General features: G+C 40.1%; 1 protein-coding gene across 3 annotated transcripts in view; it reads left to right on the top strand.

The window, feature by feature from the left end:
- Positions 1-17006, top strand: part of cdh19 (cadherin 19, type 2) — a 92448-nt gene that overhangs the window by 27336 nt on the left and 48106 nt on the right. For all 3 annotated transcript variants that reach the window (XR_009269080.1, XM_058765633.1, XM_058765634.1), the window contains exon 4: positions 1186-1305. Coding sequence is in view for 2 of the 3 variants with exons in the window: in XM_058765633.1 (XP_058621616.1) it covers positions 1186-1305 (120 nt within the window). In the remaining variant the exon portion in view is untranslated. The remainder of the gene's footprint in view (positions 1-1185; positions 1306-17006) is intronic.

Raw genomic sequence — 17006 nt, 5'->3', positions numbered from 1 at the left:
AACAAATTAATGTTTGTATTTTAAACTGTAAAGAAGAAAAGGAAGAAAATAAATCAGAATCAGAATGTGTGTACTTCAATAAGCCGAAAAAATGCAGGATAAGGTGTTTACATGCCTGGTGAAATCGGGGTTATTGGCAAAAATCTAGCTGTGTCAATCAGTTTACTCTCAAGTTGTTCATGGTCTTCTATGATAAAGCTGAACAGTTTAACATGTTTACATGACCATGCGTGTTGTCGTTTTATTAAGCATAGTCAATTTAAGAAAGTGTATATAAAACTTTTGTTAACACTTTATTTTAAGGTCTCTTAACTAGCTGCTAATTAGCATGCATATTAATAGAATAATATGCTATTATTCTATTAACTAACCTATTAACTAACCCATGTCTGTCAATAGACAATGTGATCAGGTTTAAGGGACAAAAGGCTCCCTTAGCTTTTGAAACTTTAGTGAATTTTAGCTTTAGTTCATTTTAGTTTCAATAATATGCTTTTAGCTGAATCCTTAGCCATCTTCAAGAAACAGCTAAAAACACATCTCTTCCATCTTTATTTGACCCTCTAACTCTAGCACTCTCTATTCTAATTCTATTTTATCTATCTGTCTTCTTTTTATTTAAAACACACACACACACACACACACACACACACACACACTTGACCCTCTATCAATTGCATATTTATTCTCTAACTGCTAGCTTTTCTTGAAACACTAACACTAGCTTTCTTTTTTCTATTCTATCTATTTGTTTCTTTAAAAAAAAAAAAAAAAAAAAAAACCTTGCTACGTGTACTGCGTTACGCTAACCAAGACTTGTCATAGCACTTGCATGTAGTTGCTCTTTTGTTGGTTTTGATTGCTTCTATTGTCCTCATTTGTAAGTCACTTTGGATAAAAGCGTCTGCTAAATGACTAAATGTAAATGTAATATGAGCCAACAGAGGTTGGCAACATATGTTACCTACCAACAGTAATAAATATACACAAAGGCAGAAAAGAAGAGACAGGACAGAAGACAGCGAGGAGCAAGAGAAGAACAGACATAAATAGAATAAAGAACACACTCATTTGAAGGACTTTTCATAAATAAGAAAGAGACATACATTAGCAGAATTCATGAGAGTAACACATGTGTGAATATAAACCAGTGTTTGCTCATTAACCTTTCTCTCTCCTCTTCAGGAACCACAGTTATCCAAGTGACAGCCACAGATGCTGATGACCCTATGTTTGGGAACAATGCTAAACTCATCTATTCCATCTTGGAAGGGGAGCCCTACTTCTCAGTGGAACCCAAAACAGGTGCAAATCCTATGCTTGGCAATAACCTATATGCTTTAACCCTCTGGGGTCTGAGGGTGTTTTGGGGGCCTGGAGAAGTTTTGACATGCCCTGACATTTGTGCATTTTTCAATTGCTTATAAATATATAAATGGCTAAAGTCTAATAACACTGTAAACAGCACAAACTGGGCTACAGTAATATTTTAGCAGAATTTATGTACATGATTGTGTTTTTGAGAAAGAAATATTTATGTGTGGTTAGTGAAAAACTACAATATTGAAGTCTCTGAAATAAGGCCATAAAACACATACAGAACATTTGTTCACAAGACGTTTGAGAACTGGATCTTGTACCCCAGTGTTTTTGCTTCAAAATGATATGAAAATCGTCTTGTTTACTTGCTCACAGAAAATATATTGATTTAAATTTTCTAAGACAATTTTTGAGTAGAAAGGGTCTATGCGAGAAGGCATCAACCTTCACATTCACACCTGAGAAGACAAAGGCCTGCATAATGAGCTGCATAATGAGCTTCATAATGAGCCATTAAGGCAGGTATGTGACTGAGAGGGAATAGTTACAAGAAAGAATATGAGGACAAAATAAATTTATATATTTTTTGTTTGTAGTTTATTAAGAATATATTTAGCTATCACACAAAATAACTTGAGATTCACTTGCGAGTGCAGTTAAACAGTTTATTAGGAACAATCAAAGCTGTCTTTCAAAGCTGACTTTTTAGCATCATTACTCCAGTCGCATGATCCTTCAGAAATCATTCTAATATTATGATTTGCTCCTCAAAAAACATTTATTATAATAATTATTATTATTATTATGTTGAAAAGAGTTTTGCAGGTTTTTTGATGAAAAGAAAGTTCAGAAGAACAGCATTGTCTGTTACATGATAAATGTCTTTATCATCACTTGAGTGCTAAATAAAAGTTTTAATTTCTATATATACTGACTCCAAGCTTTTGAATGGTATAGTGTATATTGTTACACTTGGAGTAAGACTGGAGTAATGATTTGGACTAAAGTTTGGACTGGTAGTGTGTCATTCCTGCAACAGATTCTGTCCAACAAGTGAAACAAGTAAATCATACCTGATATTTACGTGTTTTATTTAAGTGTTTCTACTTCTTTCCATGGATTCAAGAAGAAAAAAAAAAACATAATCAGTAGTCAAGGAGCTTGTTTTACCATAGAATATGAGTGTAGTTGAACATTTGATGTTGGTACAGTGCTCTCAGAGGAAAACAGTTTGAAGAAAGTCATCAAGATTCATCTGTGGTGCAGGTATCTGATTCAATAAAATACAAACAACCAAAAAAAAAAAAAAAACATTTGTGAGCATGTTAATATCAGGAGCATCTATATCTATATCTATATCTATATATATATATATCTATATCTATATATATATATATATCTATATCTATATCTATATATATATATATATATATATATATATATATATATATATATAATCGATTTTTGAACAGAGTAGGCTAGGCTATTAACAATAAACATGTTGTAAATATACTTAGACTCATAGCATTCATCATGTTACAGTGTACACTCATATTACTTTTATTGTTTTATATAGAGCATGAAAACATCATCGCACCGTAAGAAATTTAAATACAACGAATTGCCTTTCATATTCAAAAAGTTTTACTCGATTTCAAACACTGTAGTCAGGAATTATAGTTTGTGAAAAACCCAACTATACAGGTGCTGGTCATATAATTAGAATATCATCAAAAAGTTGATTTATTTCACTAATTCCATTCAAAAAGTGAAACTTGTATATTATATTCATTCATTACACACAGACTGATATATTTCAAATGTTTATTTCTTTTAATTTTGATGATTAGAGCTTACAGCTCATGAAAGTCAAAAATCAGTATCTCAAAATATTAGAATATTACTTAAGACCAATACAAAGAAAGGATTTTTAGAAATCTTGGCCAACTGAAAAGTATGAAAATGAAAAGTATGAGCATGTACAGCACTCAATACTTAGTTGGGGCTGCTTTTGCCTGAATTACTGCAGCAATGCGGCGTGGCATGGAGTCGATCAGTCTGTGGCACTGCTCAGGTGTTATGAGAGCCCAGGTTGCTCTGATAGTGGCCTTCAGCTCATCTGCATTGTTGGGTCTGGTGTCTCTCATCTTCCTTCACAATACCCCATAGATTCTCTATGGGGTTCAGGTCAGCGAGTTTGCTGGCCAATCAAGCACAGTAACACTATGGTCATTGAACCAGCTTTTGGTACCTTTGGCAGTGTGGGCAGGTGCCAAGTCCTGCTGGAAAATGAAATCAGCATCTCCATAAAGCTTGTCAGCAGAAGGAAGCATGAAGTGCTCTAAAATCTCCTGGTAGATGGCTGTGTTGACTGGACATCAGAAAACACAGTGGCCCAACACCAGCAGATGACATGGCAGCCCAAATCATCACTGACTGTGGAAACTTCACACTGGACTTCAAGCAACATGGATTCTGTGCCTCTCCACTCTTCCTTGAGACTCTGGGACCTTGATTTCCAAATGAAATGTAACATTTACTTTCATCTGAAAAGAGGACTTTGGACCACTGAGCAACAGTCCAGTTCTTTTTCTCCACAGCCCAGTTAAGATGCTTCTGACGTTGTCTCTGGTTCAGAAGGCTTGGTAGCTCTTTTCCTGAAGACGTCTGAGCGTGGTGACTCTTGATGCACTGACTCCAGCTTCAGTTCTCTCCTTGTGAAGCTCTCCCAAGTGTTTGAATCGGCTTTGCTTGACTGTATTCTCAAGCTTGCAGTCATCCCTGTTGCTCGTGCACCTTTTACTACCCAAATTCTTCCTTCCAGTCAACTTTGCATTTAATATGCTTTGATACAGCACTCTGTAAACAGCCACACCTTTCAGTAATGACCTTCTGTGACTTACCCTCTTTGTGGAGGGTGTCAATGTTCGTCTTCTGGATCATTGCCAAGTCAGCAGTCTTCCCCATTATTGTGGTTTCAAAGAACAAGAGATACCCAGAATTTATACTGTAGGGATGGTCATTTATTCAAACTCAAATGTAAATATTCTAATATTTTGAGATACTGATTTTTGACTTTCATGAGCTGTAAGCTCTAATCATCAAAATTAAAAGAAATAAACATTTGAAATATATCAGTCTGTGTGTAATGAATGAATATAATATACAAGTTTCACTTTTTGAATGGAATTAGTGAAATAAATCAACTTTTTGATGATATTCTAATTATATGACCAGCACCTGTAGAGCCCTGAATTTCGGCCCGGGCCCGACGGGCCCCGACTTTTTTACTTCCCTAGGGCCGGGCTTCGGGCCAATTTTCACATCATAGTTCAGACGAGGGCTGGGCCTAGGGGCCTGTTTTAGTTTTCTACTTATTTTTATATTTTAGAAATCCATCAATGTCTAAGCCAAGTGCTTAGAAAAGCGCTATATAAATGTAAGGAATTATTATTATTATCAATTAGTGATGAAAACAAATTGCCGTGCTGGTGAAAACAACACGAGACCGTGCTGCGACTGTGAAGAGCGGCTCGACGGTGTTTAGTGTCCAGCAGCAGCGATCGCGCCATCAGCGCAGCTGTTCTGCGTTCAAATACACGCAATAAAGCTTGCCGTAAAGCCCCAGCAAAAGTAATTACCATGAATGTGTCCGAGGGAAATAGTAAGGAGATATTTTAATTACTTACTAATAAACTAGTGTTTTCTGTGTCAGTGTTGCATCAGTGTGGATTCATCTCCTCATTAGACGAGCCTTTAGAGAGAAGTGCATCTTCACAGATTCTGATTATAATCAATGAGGTTTTGTTTTCGATTTGATTTATTTCGTTAAGTAGTAATTTAAAGCTTTCTATAGATATATTTATATATTTCAAAATTAACTTAATAAAAAAAAATTAAAAAGAAAAAAGGAAAAAAACATAATATAATCACTTTGCCATTACATTCAAAACTGAACTATTTTAATAGCTGAAACATGAGCCGTTTTGGGAGATGGGGGGAAAAAAAAGACTGGCTAGGGTCGGACTCGGGTCGATAATTCTGATAAGCTGTCGGACACGGGCCAGGCTAGGGCCTGAGCATCTCGGGCCAGGGCCAGGCTAGGGCATAAATTTGAGGCCAGTGCAGGGCTCTACCCAACTATGATAGCCTAGTATGTATGATTTTATAGTAGCCTATGATATGATTCTGCAGCCATAGACTCACGCATGCTTTGTACTATATAAGGATGTAGCCTACTTTGTACTATAAAAAAGGATATTTTATATCTGAGAAACTAATTGTTATTGTTTAGCGTGCTATTAAAATCTATTTGTGAACAGAGTATTAATAATAAACACGGTCTAAACATTCTTAGATGGGTAGCATTCATCATGTTGTAGTCTGGGAAAAACCCAACTGTTACTAAATGTGTTCAAGTTTATGTCACAATAACACATTAACTAATGCAAAAAAGAAACATTACTTACTCATCAGATTGATCTCCTCTACTGGATGAAATCTTGTTCTTCTTGTGAGGGAAACCCTGCCTTTACTCAGCGCGTCTTTTTCCAGAAAGAAACAGTAGCCGCGATGAAGGACCTCCTCACTCTTTGTTTGTGTTGGGCATTTGCACGTGCGCACGACCCACGTGGATATTTACATATGAACGGCGCGAGCCGCGAGGGGGCGGGATCGCATTAGAGATAATGAGTCAGATGGGAAAGACTGAACATCGTGTTGGTTTCATACGGATTTCTTCATCAAAGAATATTTGTTTTCGATAAGTAGACACTTCAAGCTTTCTATAGATATAACTCCCATGTCTGTGTGCTGAGTATTTGCTGAGTTACAGTTCATTTTAATGACACATTTCTAAAAGCAGTTCACGGAGACGGAGAAGACAGAGAGCGCACCCTGTTTGTTTTCTTTATTATTCAAAAGCACAAAGTTTAGTTGTTATTATGAGTGTATACAAATAAAAGTAGACCCCTTACAGATTCAAATGGTGTATTGCTCTTACCTGTACGATCAAAAATGGCAGAGTAATTCAAGCTCATTTCGGCCTTATCAGGAAAATCTGCCACAAAACGCGTATCCTCGTTTGTCGACCCCAGAGGGTTAAACAGTCACACATAAATTATCTGGATTTCAGTGCATTAGATGCAAATATAAAACTAAATGGTATTTATGTAAAATAAAGACAAAATCATAAATATAGTATAGTTATGAAAATATGTATTAATGTGTCACTGTAAAGTATTGTGAAACATGTCTATTGTGATGGGAAAACTAGACCTATGTGTAACACAGTTCGTAGATCGGGAAGAAGGAGGCGGGAACCGGCGAACATTTAAACAAAGTTTTAATAAAATAAACAAACATAAAAGTAAAGCAGCAGCCCCTCACGGACGACTGCTGCACATAAAATACAAAATAAAAGTCCAGGCCTGGTCCTCTCTCGTCTTCCACTGTCGTCACTCCTCCTTTTATTCTTCCGGAGCTCCTCCGTGGGACTCGAGACCGGCGAGTGGTGCAGGTGTCGCTCATTATCATTAAGTCCACCGGCCTCGCTCCGTTCCCACGGCTCTCGGCCCCGCCCCACTCGCCACATACCCCCATCGCCCCTCGCAGGCCGGGGGATACTCCCGAGACTGCGCTCTACTCCCCCCCTCCCCGGGGGGAGCCGATCACGGCGGCCGCGGCGTACCTGGGGGTAAGGACAGACGAGGCGAGAGAAAAGGAGACGGAAGGATGAGGAGAGACAGAGACGAGAGAGGGAAGAGAGGAAAAGAAAAAAAAAACAATTCTCGGTCCGGTTCCCAGACACACTGCCGCTCGGTCCTCAACCAGGCTTTCACTCGCGGTGCTATGCGATGGTACTGGACCTCTTTGGTGGACGGCTCTGCTCCTCCGCCTCCTGGCGGACGGCGATGGCTCCTCCCGTCGAGGGCAGCCGGTAGCGAGTCCCCCGTTCCCTGCTCCTCCCCAAACATGGTGGATGGCAGCAGGCTCCGGCCTCCTGGCGAACGGCGCCGACTCCTCCGCTCCCTCTTGGACGGCAGCCACCCCTCCTCGACCCCGGAGCACGGCAGCGAGCCTTCCGTCCCACCTGTTCTTCCATTGCTCCAGCACCACCGCCTCGGGCAGCCACTGGCGGTCTTTGCTCCTTCGTGCTGCCCGACCTCGTCAGCACCGCGATCTCCCTCTGCGGCGAGGGCTCTTCTGACAGCATGTCCCTCCTTCCTCCCGGGTTTCGGCACCAATGTAACACAGTTCGTAGAACAGGAAGAAGGAGGCGGGAACCGGCGAACATTTAAACAAAGTTTTAATAAAATAAACAAACATAAAAGTAAAGCGGCAGCCCCTCACGGACGACTGCCGCACATAAAATACAAAATAAAAGTCCAGGCCTGGTCCTCTCTCGTCTTCCACTGTCGTCACTCCTCCTTTTATCCTTCCGGAGCTCCTCCGTGGGACTCGAGACCGGCGAGTTGCGCAGGTGTCGCTCATTATCATTAAGTCCACCGGCCTCGCTCCGTTCCCACGGCTCTCGGCCCCGCCCCACTCGCCACACTATGGTTACTCTGTTAGGACACCTGTTTCAAAGTATTGACACTTTGGGCTGGTTGTTTGTTTTGAAACATTTTGTGGCAATGTAACAGACAAGCCAGTTACTAAGTATCTTGTCTGTAGGTGTATTCCCCACCGCTAGGGATGCTATGGCGCCTAAATGAGCTCCTTAAGTAGAGGTGGGTCAGTAGAGGAAGTTAGCAGAACAGCAGCAGTAGAGAGCATGGCTTGACTGCATGTGTGCTATGTCCTTGTTGGGAAATGTTCCATTTTAAGCTCAACTTAAAGTAAGGATGTGTTTTCTTTTGTTATCTCAATCTAGCCTTGTTGATGATGTTTGATATATGCTAAGCAATTGTATACGTGTATACAAATGATGTTGGGTTGGATGCCAAAAGGTTGATACAGTTTATTTTTATGTATTTTAGAAGGACCCTATATTGGTGACTTTAACCATATGTTACGAGCTAAAAATGGATGTAATGCCCAGATGGATGTAAGCTTGTAGCTTCTGTCTTACTTATGGCAGGACCTGATTTGGAAAGGTCTGGAGCTTGGGAACTGTTATCGTTTGGAGTGAAGTCATTGCAAATAGTTGGAGTATTCATCGTCTGAGGGACAGCTGAGGGACCAACATTCTGAGACAGGGGATGAGTACGAGCCCATTCAGGACTTTACCAGTGACCCATTTGTAGTCAGAAGAGAACCGATCAAAGAACTCATTAACACATTCAGTGAGTTATACATTGATTCTGAAGACGAAAATACAGCAGTTGATGATGCTGAGGATATTGATGATGTTGATCCTTTTCCACCTCCACCTCCTGAAATGGAAGAACGATCTGAGCTCACGCCAAATGCTTCCATTGAAGAACAAGTAAGACAATTGATGGGCCAAGTCACAACACAAGTGTTAGCCTGTGTTAAAAAAGTGACTGACGGGTTTTCTCAGTGTGAAATAGAAAGTAAATGCAGGATTCAACAAAGACTTGAACTCAACATTAGAGATTTGGGGAAGTCAATGGTGGATTTTCTAAAGAGACAAGATATTCAAATTGACAGCAAATTTAAGTCCCTTATTCCATCCACGTCTACTCCCTCCAGTCATTTCCAAGCCCATGCCTCCACCAATTCATAAAGTCAAAAATCAAACCTATCAGGTGCAACAAAGTCACACTCATCTAACATCCATTGGAAACACCACAGCTATTAATTCACAACCACCAGTGAAGTTAGAGTTTCCAAGTTTTGGTAGCAGTAATGATCCAGTTGCATTTATAGAACAAAGTGAAGAGTATCTGGCCATCTTTCTCTCACACCTGTCTTGAAGGACACAGCAAAGAACTGGTGGCTCGCTGAAAGAAGAAGCGTTCATACATGGCAATAATTTAAAGATGTTTTCTTATTATCATTCTTGAGTGAAGATTATGAAGATGAGGCAGCTAGACGTCTGATGGAAAGGAAACAAGAGGCACAAGAGAGTATAAGAGATTTTGCTTTTCATTACAGAGCCCTCTGTCTGAGATGGAAACAGGATATGCCTGAGTGAGAAATCCTGCAAGCCATCCTGAGAATTTGTAACCCTTGTTTGGCTAGTTTGCTACGAGGTTCAGTGCAGAATGTTGCAGAGGTGGCACATAGTCTTAGAGTTTGTACTTGACTAACTGGAGCCCAGGTCAGGAAGCAGACAGACTGGCTAAACCGATCGTCTGCTAGCCGCCTCACGCCACCAAAGTCAGTTAACTCTCAGCACATAGAAACTTTTTCACCTAGATATCACACTATAGAGACTGTGTCTGTTCCCCGAACTAGAAAATACAGAAAACATCCAAACCAAAGTAATAGTAACAATTTAATTGATGTTCAACAAATAAAAAAACGATATAATACAGATAAACACATGATAAAGCTTGGCTTATTAAATATTAGATCCCTTTCTTCAAAAGCACTTTTGTAAATGATATGTTCACTGACCATAAACTAGATGTGCTTTGTCTGACAGAAACCTGGCTAAAACAAGATGATTACATTACTTTAAACGAGTCTACACCCCAAGATTACTGTTACAAACATGAACCGCGTCCAAAAGGTAAAGGGGGAGGTGTTGCTACAATTTATAGAAATATTTTCAGTATCTCTCAGAGGTTGGGTTTCAAGTATAATTCGTTCGAAGTAATGGTGCTTCATATAACGTTATCCAAAGAAACAAGTGTTAATGATAAATCCCTGTGATGTTTGTACTGGCTACTGTATACAGGCCACCAGGGCACCATACAGACTTTATTAAAGAATTTTCTGATCTTCTATCAGAGTTAGTGCTGACTGCAGATAAAGTCCTAATCGTTGGTGATTTTAATATCCATGTTGATAATGACAGAGATTCGTTAGGATCAGCATTTATAGACATTCTAAACTATATTGGTGTTAAACAACACGTGTCAGGACCTACTCATTGTCGAAATCATACTCTAGATTTAATACTGTCACATGGAATTGATGTCAGTGGCGTTGAAATTTTGCAGCAGAGCGATGATATCTCAGATCATTATCTAGTCTCCTGTATATTCCATATAGCTAAAGCTGTAAAGCCAACTTCTTGTTACAAATATGGTAGAACCATTACCTCTACCACAAAAGACTGCTTTATAAATAATCTTCCTGACTTATCTCAGTTCCTCAGCATATCCAATAGCTCAGAACAACTTGATGATGTAACAGGAACTATGGACTCTCTCTTTTCTAGCACTTTAGATGCGGTTGCTCCTTTACGCTTAAGGAAGATTAAGGATAAGAGTCCAACACCGTGGTATAATGAGCACACTCGCCCTAAAGAGAGCAGCCCGGAAAATGGAGCGCAGCTGGAGGAAAACTAAATTAGAGGTATTTCGTTTAGCTTGGCGGGAAAGTACCCTATCCTACAGAAAAGCATTAAAAACTGCTAGATCTGATTACTTTTCGTCTCTTCTAGAAGAAAACAAACATAACCCCCGATATTTATTCAATACAGTAACTAAATTAACGAAAAATCAAGCATCAACAGGTGTTGGCATTTCCCAAGAGCATAGCAGTAATGACTTTATGAACTACTTCACTTCCAAGATCGATACTATCAGAGATAAAATTGTATCCCTGCAGCCGTCAACTACAGTATCGCATCAGATAGCGCACAATAGACCCCCTGAGGAACAATTCCACTCATTCTCTACTGTAGGAGAGGAAGAATTGTATAAACTTGTTAAATCATCTAAACCAACAACATGTATGTTAGACCCGATTCCATCTAAACTACTAAAAGAGCTGCTTCCAGAAGTCATAGATCCTCTTTTGGCTATTATTAATTCATCATTGTCATTAGGATATGTCCCCAAAACCTTCAAATTGGCTGTTATTAAGCCTCTCATTAAAAAACCACAACTTGACCCCAAAGATCTAGTTAATTACAGACCGATCTCAAATCTCCCTTTTCTGTCAAAGATACTAGAAAAGGTAGTATCCTCACAATTATATTCCTTCCTAGAGAAAATGATATCTGTGAGGAATTCCAGTCAGGATTTAGATCGTATCATAGTACTGAGACTGCTCTCATTAGAGTTACAAATGACCTGCTTCTATCATCTGATTGTGGTTGTATCTCTTTATTAGTTCTACTGGATCTTAGCGCTGCGTTCGACACTATCGACCACGACATTCTTTTGAATAGACTACAAAACTTTGTTGGCATTAGTGGAAGTGCCTTAGCATGGTTCAAATCGTACTTATCTGACCGCCATCAGTTCGTAGCAGTGAATGAAGAGGTATCATATCGATCACAAGTGCAGTATGGAGTACCTCAAGGCTCAGTACTAGGGCCGTTACTTTTCACGCTCTATATGTTACCCTTGGGAGATATTATCAGGAGACATGGTGTTAGCTTTCACTGTTATGCTGATGATACTCAGCTCTATATTTCTTCGCCCGGTGAAACACACCAAATTGAGAAACTAACGGAATGCATAGTCGATATAAAAACTGGATGACGAGTAATTTTTACTGCTAAATTCTGAAAAAACAGAGGTGTTAATTATCGGACCTAAAACCCCACATGTAACCTAGAACATTATCTAACACTTGACGGCTGCTCTGTCAATTCTTCTTCATCAGTCAGGAACCTAGGTGTGCTGTTCGATAGCAATCTGTCATTTGAAAGCCATGTTTCTAGCATCTGTAAAACTGCATTTTTCATCTCAAAAGCATATCTAAATTGCGACCAATGCTCTCAACGTCAAATGCAGAAATGTTAATTCATGCGTTTATGACCTCAAGGTTAGACTATTGTAATGCTTTATTGGGTGGTTGTTCTGCACGCTTGATCAACAAACTACAGTTGGTCCAAAATGCAGCAGCTAGAGTCCTTACTAGAACCAGGAAATATGACCATATTAGCCCGGTTCTGTCAACACTGCACTGGCTCCCTATCAAGCATCGGATAGATTTTAAAATCTTGTTAATTACTTATAAAGCCCTGAATGGTTTAGCTCCTCAGTACTTGAGCGAGCTCTTATCGCATTATAGTCCTCCACGTCCGCTGCGTTCTCAAAACTCTGGCCGTTTGATAATACCTAGAATATCAAAATCGACTGCGGGCGGCAGATCCTTTTCCTATTTAGCACCCAAACTCTGGAACAGTCTACCTAACACTGTTCGGGAGGCAGACACACTCTGTCAGTTTAAATCTAGATTAAAGACCCATCTCTTTAGCCTGGCTTACACATAACACATTAATACGCTTCTATTATTCAAATCCGTTAAAGGATTGTTAGGCTGCATTAATTAGATCAACCGGAACCGAACACTCCCCATAACACACGATGTACTCGTTACATCGTAAGTTGAATGGCATCTGCGCTAATGTTTGTCTGTTTTTTCCTAGTCTGTTTCTCGGTCCGTGTCCGATCAGATGGTGGGTCGGCGCCGGAGGTGACGCTAGGGATGCTATGGCGCCTAAATGAGCTCCTTAAGTAGAGGTGGGTCAGTAGAGGAAGTTAGCAGAACAGCAGCAGTAGAGAGCATGGCTTGACTGCATGTGTGCTATGTCCTTGTTGGGAAATGTTCCATTTTAAGCTCAACTTAAAGTAAGGATGTGTTTTCTTTTGTTATCTCAATCTAGCCTTGTTGATGATGTTTGATATATGCTAAGCAATTGTATACGTGTATACAAATGATGTTGGGTTGGATGCCAAAAGGTTGATACAGTTTATTTTTATGTATTTTAGAAGGACCCTATATTGGTGACTTTAACCATATGTTACGAGCTAAAAATGGATGTAATGCCCAGATGGATGTAAGCTTGTAGCTTCTGTCTTACTTATGGCAGGACCTGATTTGGAAAGGTCTGGAGCTTGGGAACTGTTATCGTTTGGAGTGAAGTCATTGCAAATAGTTGGAGTATTCATCGTCTGAGGGACAGCTGAGGGACCAACATTCTGAGACAGGGGATGAGTACGAGCCCATTCAGGACTTTACCAGTGACCCATTTGTAGTCAGAAGAGAACCGATCAAAGAACTCATTAACACATTCAGTGAGTTATACATTGATTCTGAAGACGAAAATACAGCAGTTGATGATGCTGAGGATATTGATGATGTTGATCCTTTTCCACCTCCACCTCCTGAAATGGAAGAACGATCTGAGCTCACGCCAAATGCTTCCATTGAAGAACAAGTAAGACAATTGATGGGCCAAGTCACAACACAAGTGTTAGCCTGTGTTAAAAAGTGACTGACGGGTTTTCTCAGTGTGAAATAGAAAGTAAATGCAGGATTCAACAAAGACTTGAACTCAACATTAGAGATTTGGGGAAGTCAATGGTGGATTGTCTAAAGAGACAAGATATTCAAATTGACAGCAAATTTAAGTCCCTTATTCCATCCACGTCTACTCCCCTCCAGTCATTTCCAAGCCCATGCGTTCCTCCACCAATTCATAAAGTCAAAAATCAAACCTATCAGGTGCAACAAAGTCACACTCATCTAACATCCATTGGAAACACCACAGCTATTAATTCACAACCACCAGTGAAGTTAGAGTTTCCAAGTTTTGGTAGCAGTAATGATCCAGTTGCATTTATAGAACAAAGTGAAGAGTATCTGGCCATCTTTCTCTCACACCTGTCTTGAAGGACACAGCAAAGAACTGGTGGCTCGCTGAAAGAAGAAGCGTTCATACATGGCAATAATTTAAAGATGTTTTCTTATTATCATTCTTGAGTGAAGATTATGAAGATGAGGCAGCTAGACGTCTGATGGAAAGGAAACAAGAGGCACAAGAGAGTATAAGAGATTTTGCTTTTCATTACAGAGCCCTCTGTCTGAGATGGAAACAGGATATGCCTGAGTGAGAAATCCTGCAAGCCATCCTGAGAATTTGTAACCCTTGTTTGGCTAGTTTGCTACGAGGTTCAGTGCAGAATGTTGCAGAGGTGGTAAGAATTGGTACCCAAATTGAAAGATACTTTTTAGAAGCTAAAAGGTATTGGAGTAATGTCAACACAGAGTATCAAAAGAAGAAAGTCCAGCCGAATAAGGATTCAGGTCCCAAGCCATCACTTGCTAACACTCATGTAGTGCAGGGTGTCCAACAATCTGTACAACCACAGTTCAAAATGATCACCTTACCGATTGTGCTTTTTAATAGATTCTTTCAAGCCATAGTAGATACAGGAAGTACCCTATCGTTAATTCAAGAGTCATGTTGGAAGCAGTTGCATCATCAAGAACAGTGGAAATCAAGTAAAGGTCAAACTTTTATGTTGGCAAACGACCAAATGCAGACTGCCATAGGAATGTCTGAGTGTGAATGTGATCTGCAGGGTAAACAACTTAAGCTGACATTGTATGTGATGAAAGATTCTGATTTGACTGTCCCGATTATTCTTGACATGGATTTCTTGACATGGAGCCTACAGAGTGTCACTCAATAAGCAGCAGTTCATTAACAAAGAGATTAACAAACTACTAGATAAAAACATCATTCGACCATCTGTGTCTCCATGGGCTTAACCAGTGGTTGTTGTACCCAAAAAAGATGGAGGTTCACGACTATGTGTGGATTACCGTGGGCTTAACACAAAGACACACTTAGACGGTTACCCCATGCCACAAATTCAAAAGATACTGGAATCATTGCATGGAGCCTCAATTTTCAGTACCTTGGATTTAAAAAGTGGTTACTGGCAAGTTGAGATGGAACCTGAGAGCATTTCTAAAACTGCCTTTGTTACTTCTGCTGGACAATTTGAATTAATGCGTCTTCCTTTTGGTCTCAAAAATGCCGCTGCCTCTTTCCAAAGATTAATGGAATATGTGCTTAAAGACATTAAAGGAAAATGTTGCTTTGTTTACATTGATGACATTGTTGTATATTCCAAAAATGAGGAGGAGCATTTATAGCATTTGAGGCAAGTTTTTAATTGTTTACATCAAGCAGGATTGACTTTGAATCTCAAGAAATGCAGCCTTGTACAGAGATCCATCACTTTCCTGGGTCATGTGGTGTCTAGGGAAGGTGTCAAGATGGATCCTGCCAAAATTGCGGCCATCTGTGGTTTTGTGGTTTTGTATCAGAAAAGGAATGTTTGGCTGTGGTGTGGGCCATTGAAAAATGGAGACCCTATTTGGAGGGCAGACCATTTGAGGTGATTACAGACAATGCTGCATTGACTTGGGTTTTCCAACATCCCAAACCGTCATCGAGGCTGACACGGTGGACTATTCGTCTACAAGGATACGAGTTCAGTGTCAGGTATAGAAAGGGACAGTGCAATGTAGTACCAGACACCTTGTCACGCAGCCTAGAGGCTATGCCACCTCATCTGTTAGCCATGGTCAAATCTACCAACTCCTCTGTAACTCCATCCAATTTACCGGTAGACTGGTCTGACATTGATACAGCACAGTCTAATGACCCAGAAATTCGGGAGTTATGCAACAAGGCCGCTTGCCTACCCAGTCCTGATCCTTTCAGGATGCATTATGTCCTCGAGAATGGTTTCCTTTTTTGTAGTGTTCCAGATGGTCGGAAAGGACCAAAATTCCAACTAGTAATTCCTGCTTGTCTGCGAGGTGAGTTTCTCAAGTATGCCCATGACAACCCCTTAAGTGGACACCTGGGGCCTCATTTATAAATTGTTGCGCAGAAACCGTCCTAAATTTGATCTTACGATCGTTTCTCAGAAATGCGTACATGCGATTCATAGAATGAACGTACGAACAGAAAACGAGCGTATGCGCCTCTTCCAGATGTGAAATCTATGAATTGCAAATTATCTTGAACTTGCACGCAATTGAATGGTTTCAGCTCTCTGCCTTGTAAACGACTCCTAATTAATATCATTAACATATAAAATATCACCAATCATCATAATTTAGAACAGCGACCTGCAAGAACAGCTTACATTTGAAAAAATCTGCATTACTCCGACAATAAAAAGTGCGTACGTCTGCTCAGACCCTGACGTGACGCTAAGTACTTTTCCACGTCAAAGACCGTTTTTATAAATATGAGCGTTGACGTGGATTTAAGCGTACGCACACTCTAAGATCAAATCTGTGCGTATGCACGCTTTATAAATGAGGCCCCTGGGCCGGCTTAAAACACTACTACGACTGATGGAAGTTGCTTACTGGGCAAGCATAAGAGCTGACATATGGAAATACTGTAAGGAATGTGAAACTTGTCAAAAGTATAAACCATCATTTTCAAAGCTGTCAGGTTACTTGCAACCAACACCAGTGGTAGAACCCGGTACATGCTGGGTGTGGATTTGATGGGTCCTTTCCCCAAGAGCTCTAAACAACATGAACATATTTTAGTTGTAGTCGATTTACTGTTCAAAGTGGGTGGAACTTTTTCCATTGAGAGTGGCCAAAGCACCACAAATTGCCCGTATTCTAGTTGAGGACATTTTCACAAGGTAGGGAACTCCTGTCTATTTGGTATCTGACCGAGGAGCGCAGTTTACATCCCATTTGTTAAGTCTGGTCTGCAAACAATGGGGAGTTATACAGAAATTAACCACGGCATATCACCCTCAAACTCTTTCGGATGAGACGTTAAACCGAGGTCCTGACTCTCTGTGGTCATTAAAAATCCCATG

The sequence above is a fragment of the Onychostoma macrolepis genome, chromosome 24 (assembly GCF_012432095.1).
Source record: "Onychostoma macrolepis isolate SWU-2019 chromosome 24, ASM1243209v1, whole genome shotgun sequence".
Lineage (NCBI taxonomy): Eukaryota > Metazoa > Chordata > Actinopteri > Cypriniformes > Cyprinidae > Onychostoma > Onychostoma macrolepis.
Note: the sequence above shows the minus strand (reverse complement) of the source record. Positions and strands in the feature narration are given on the sequence as shown.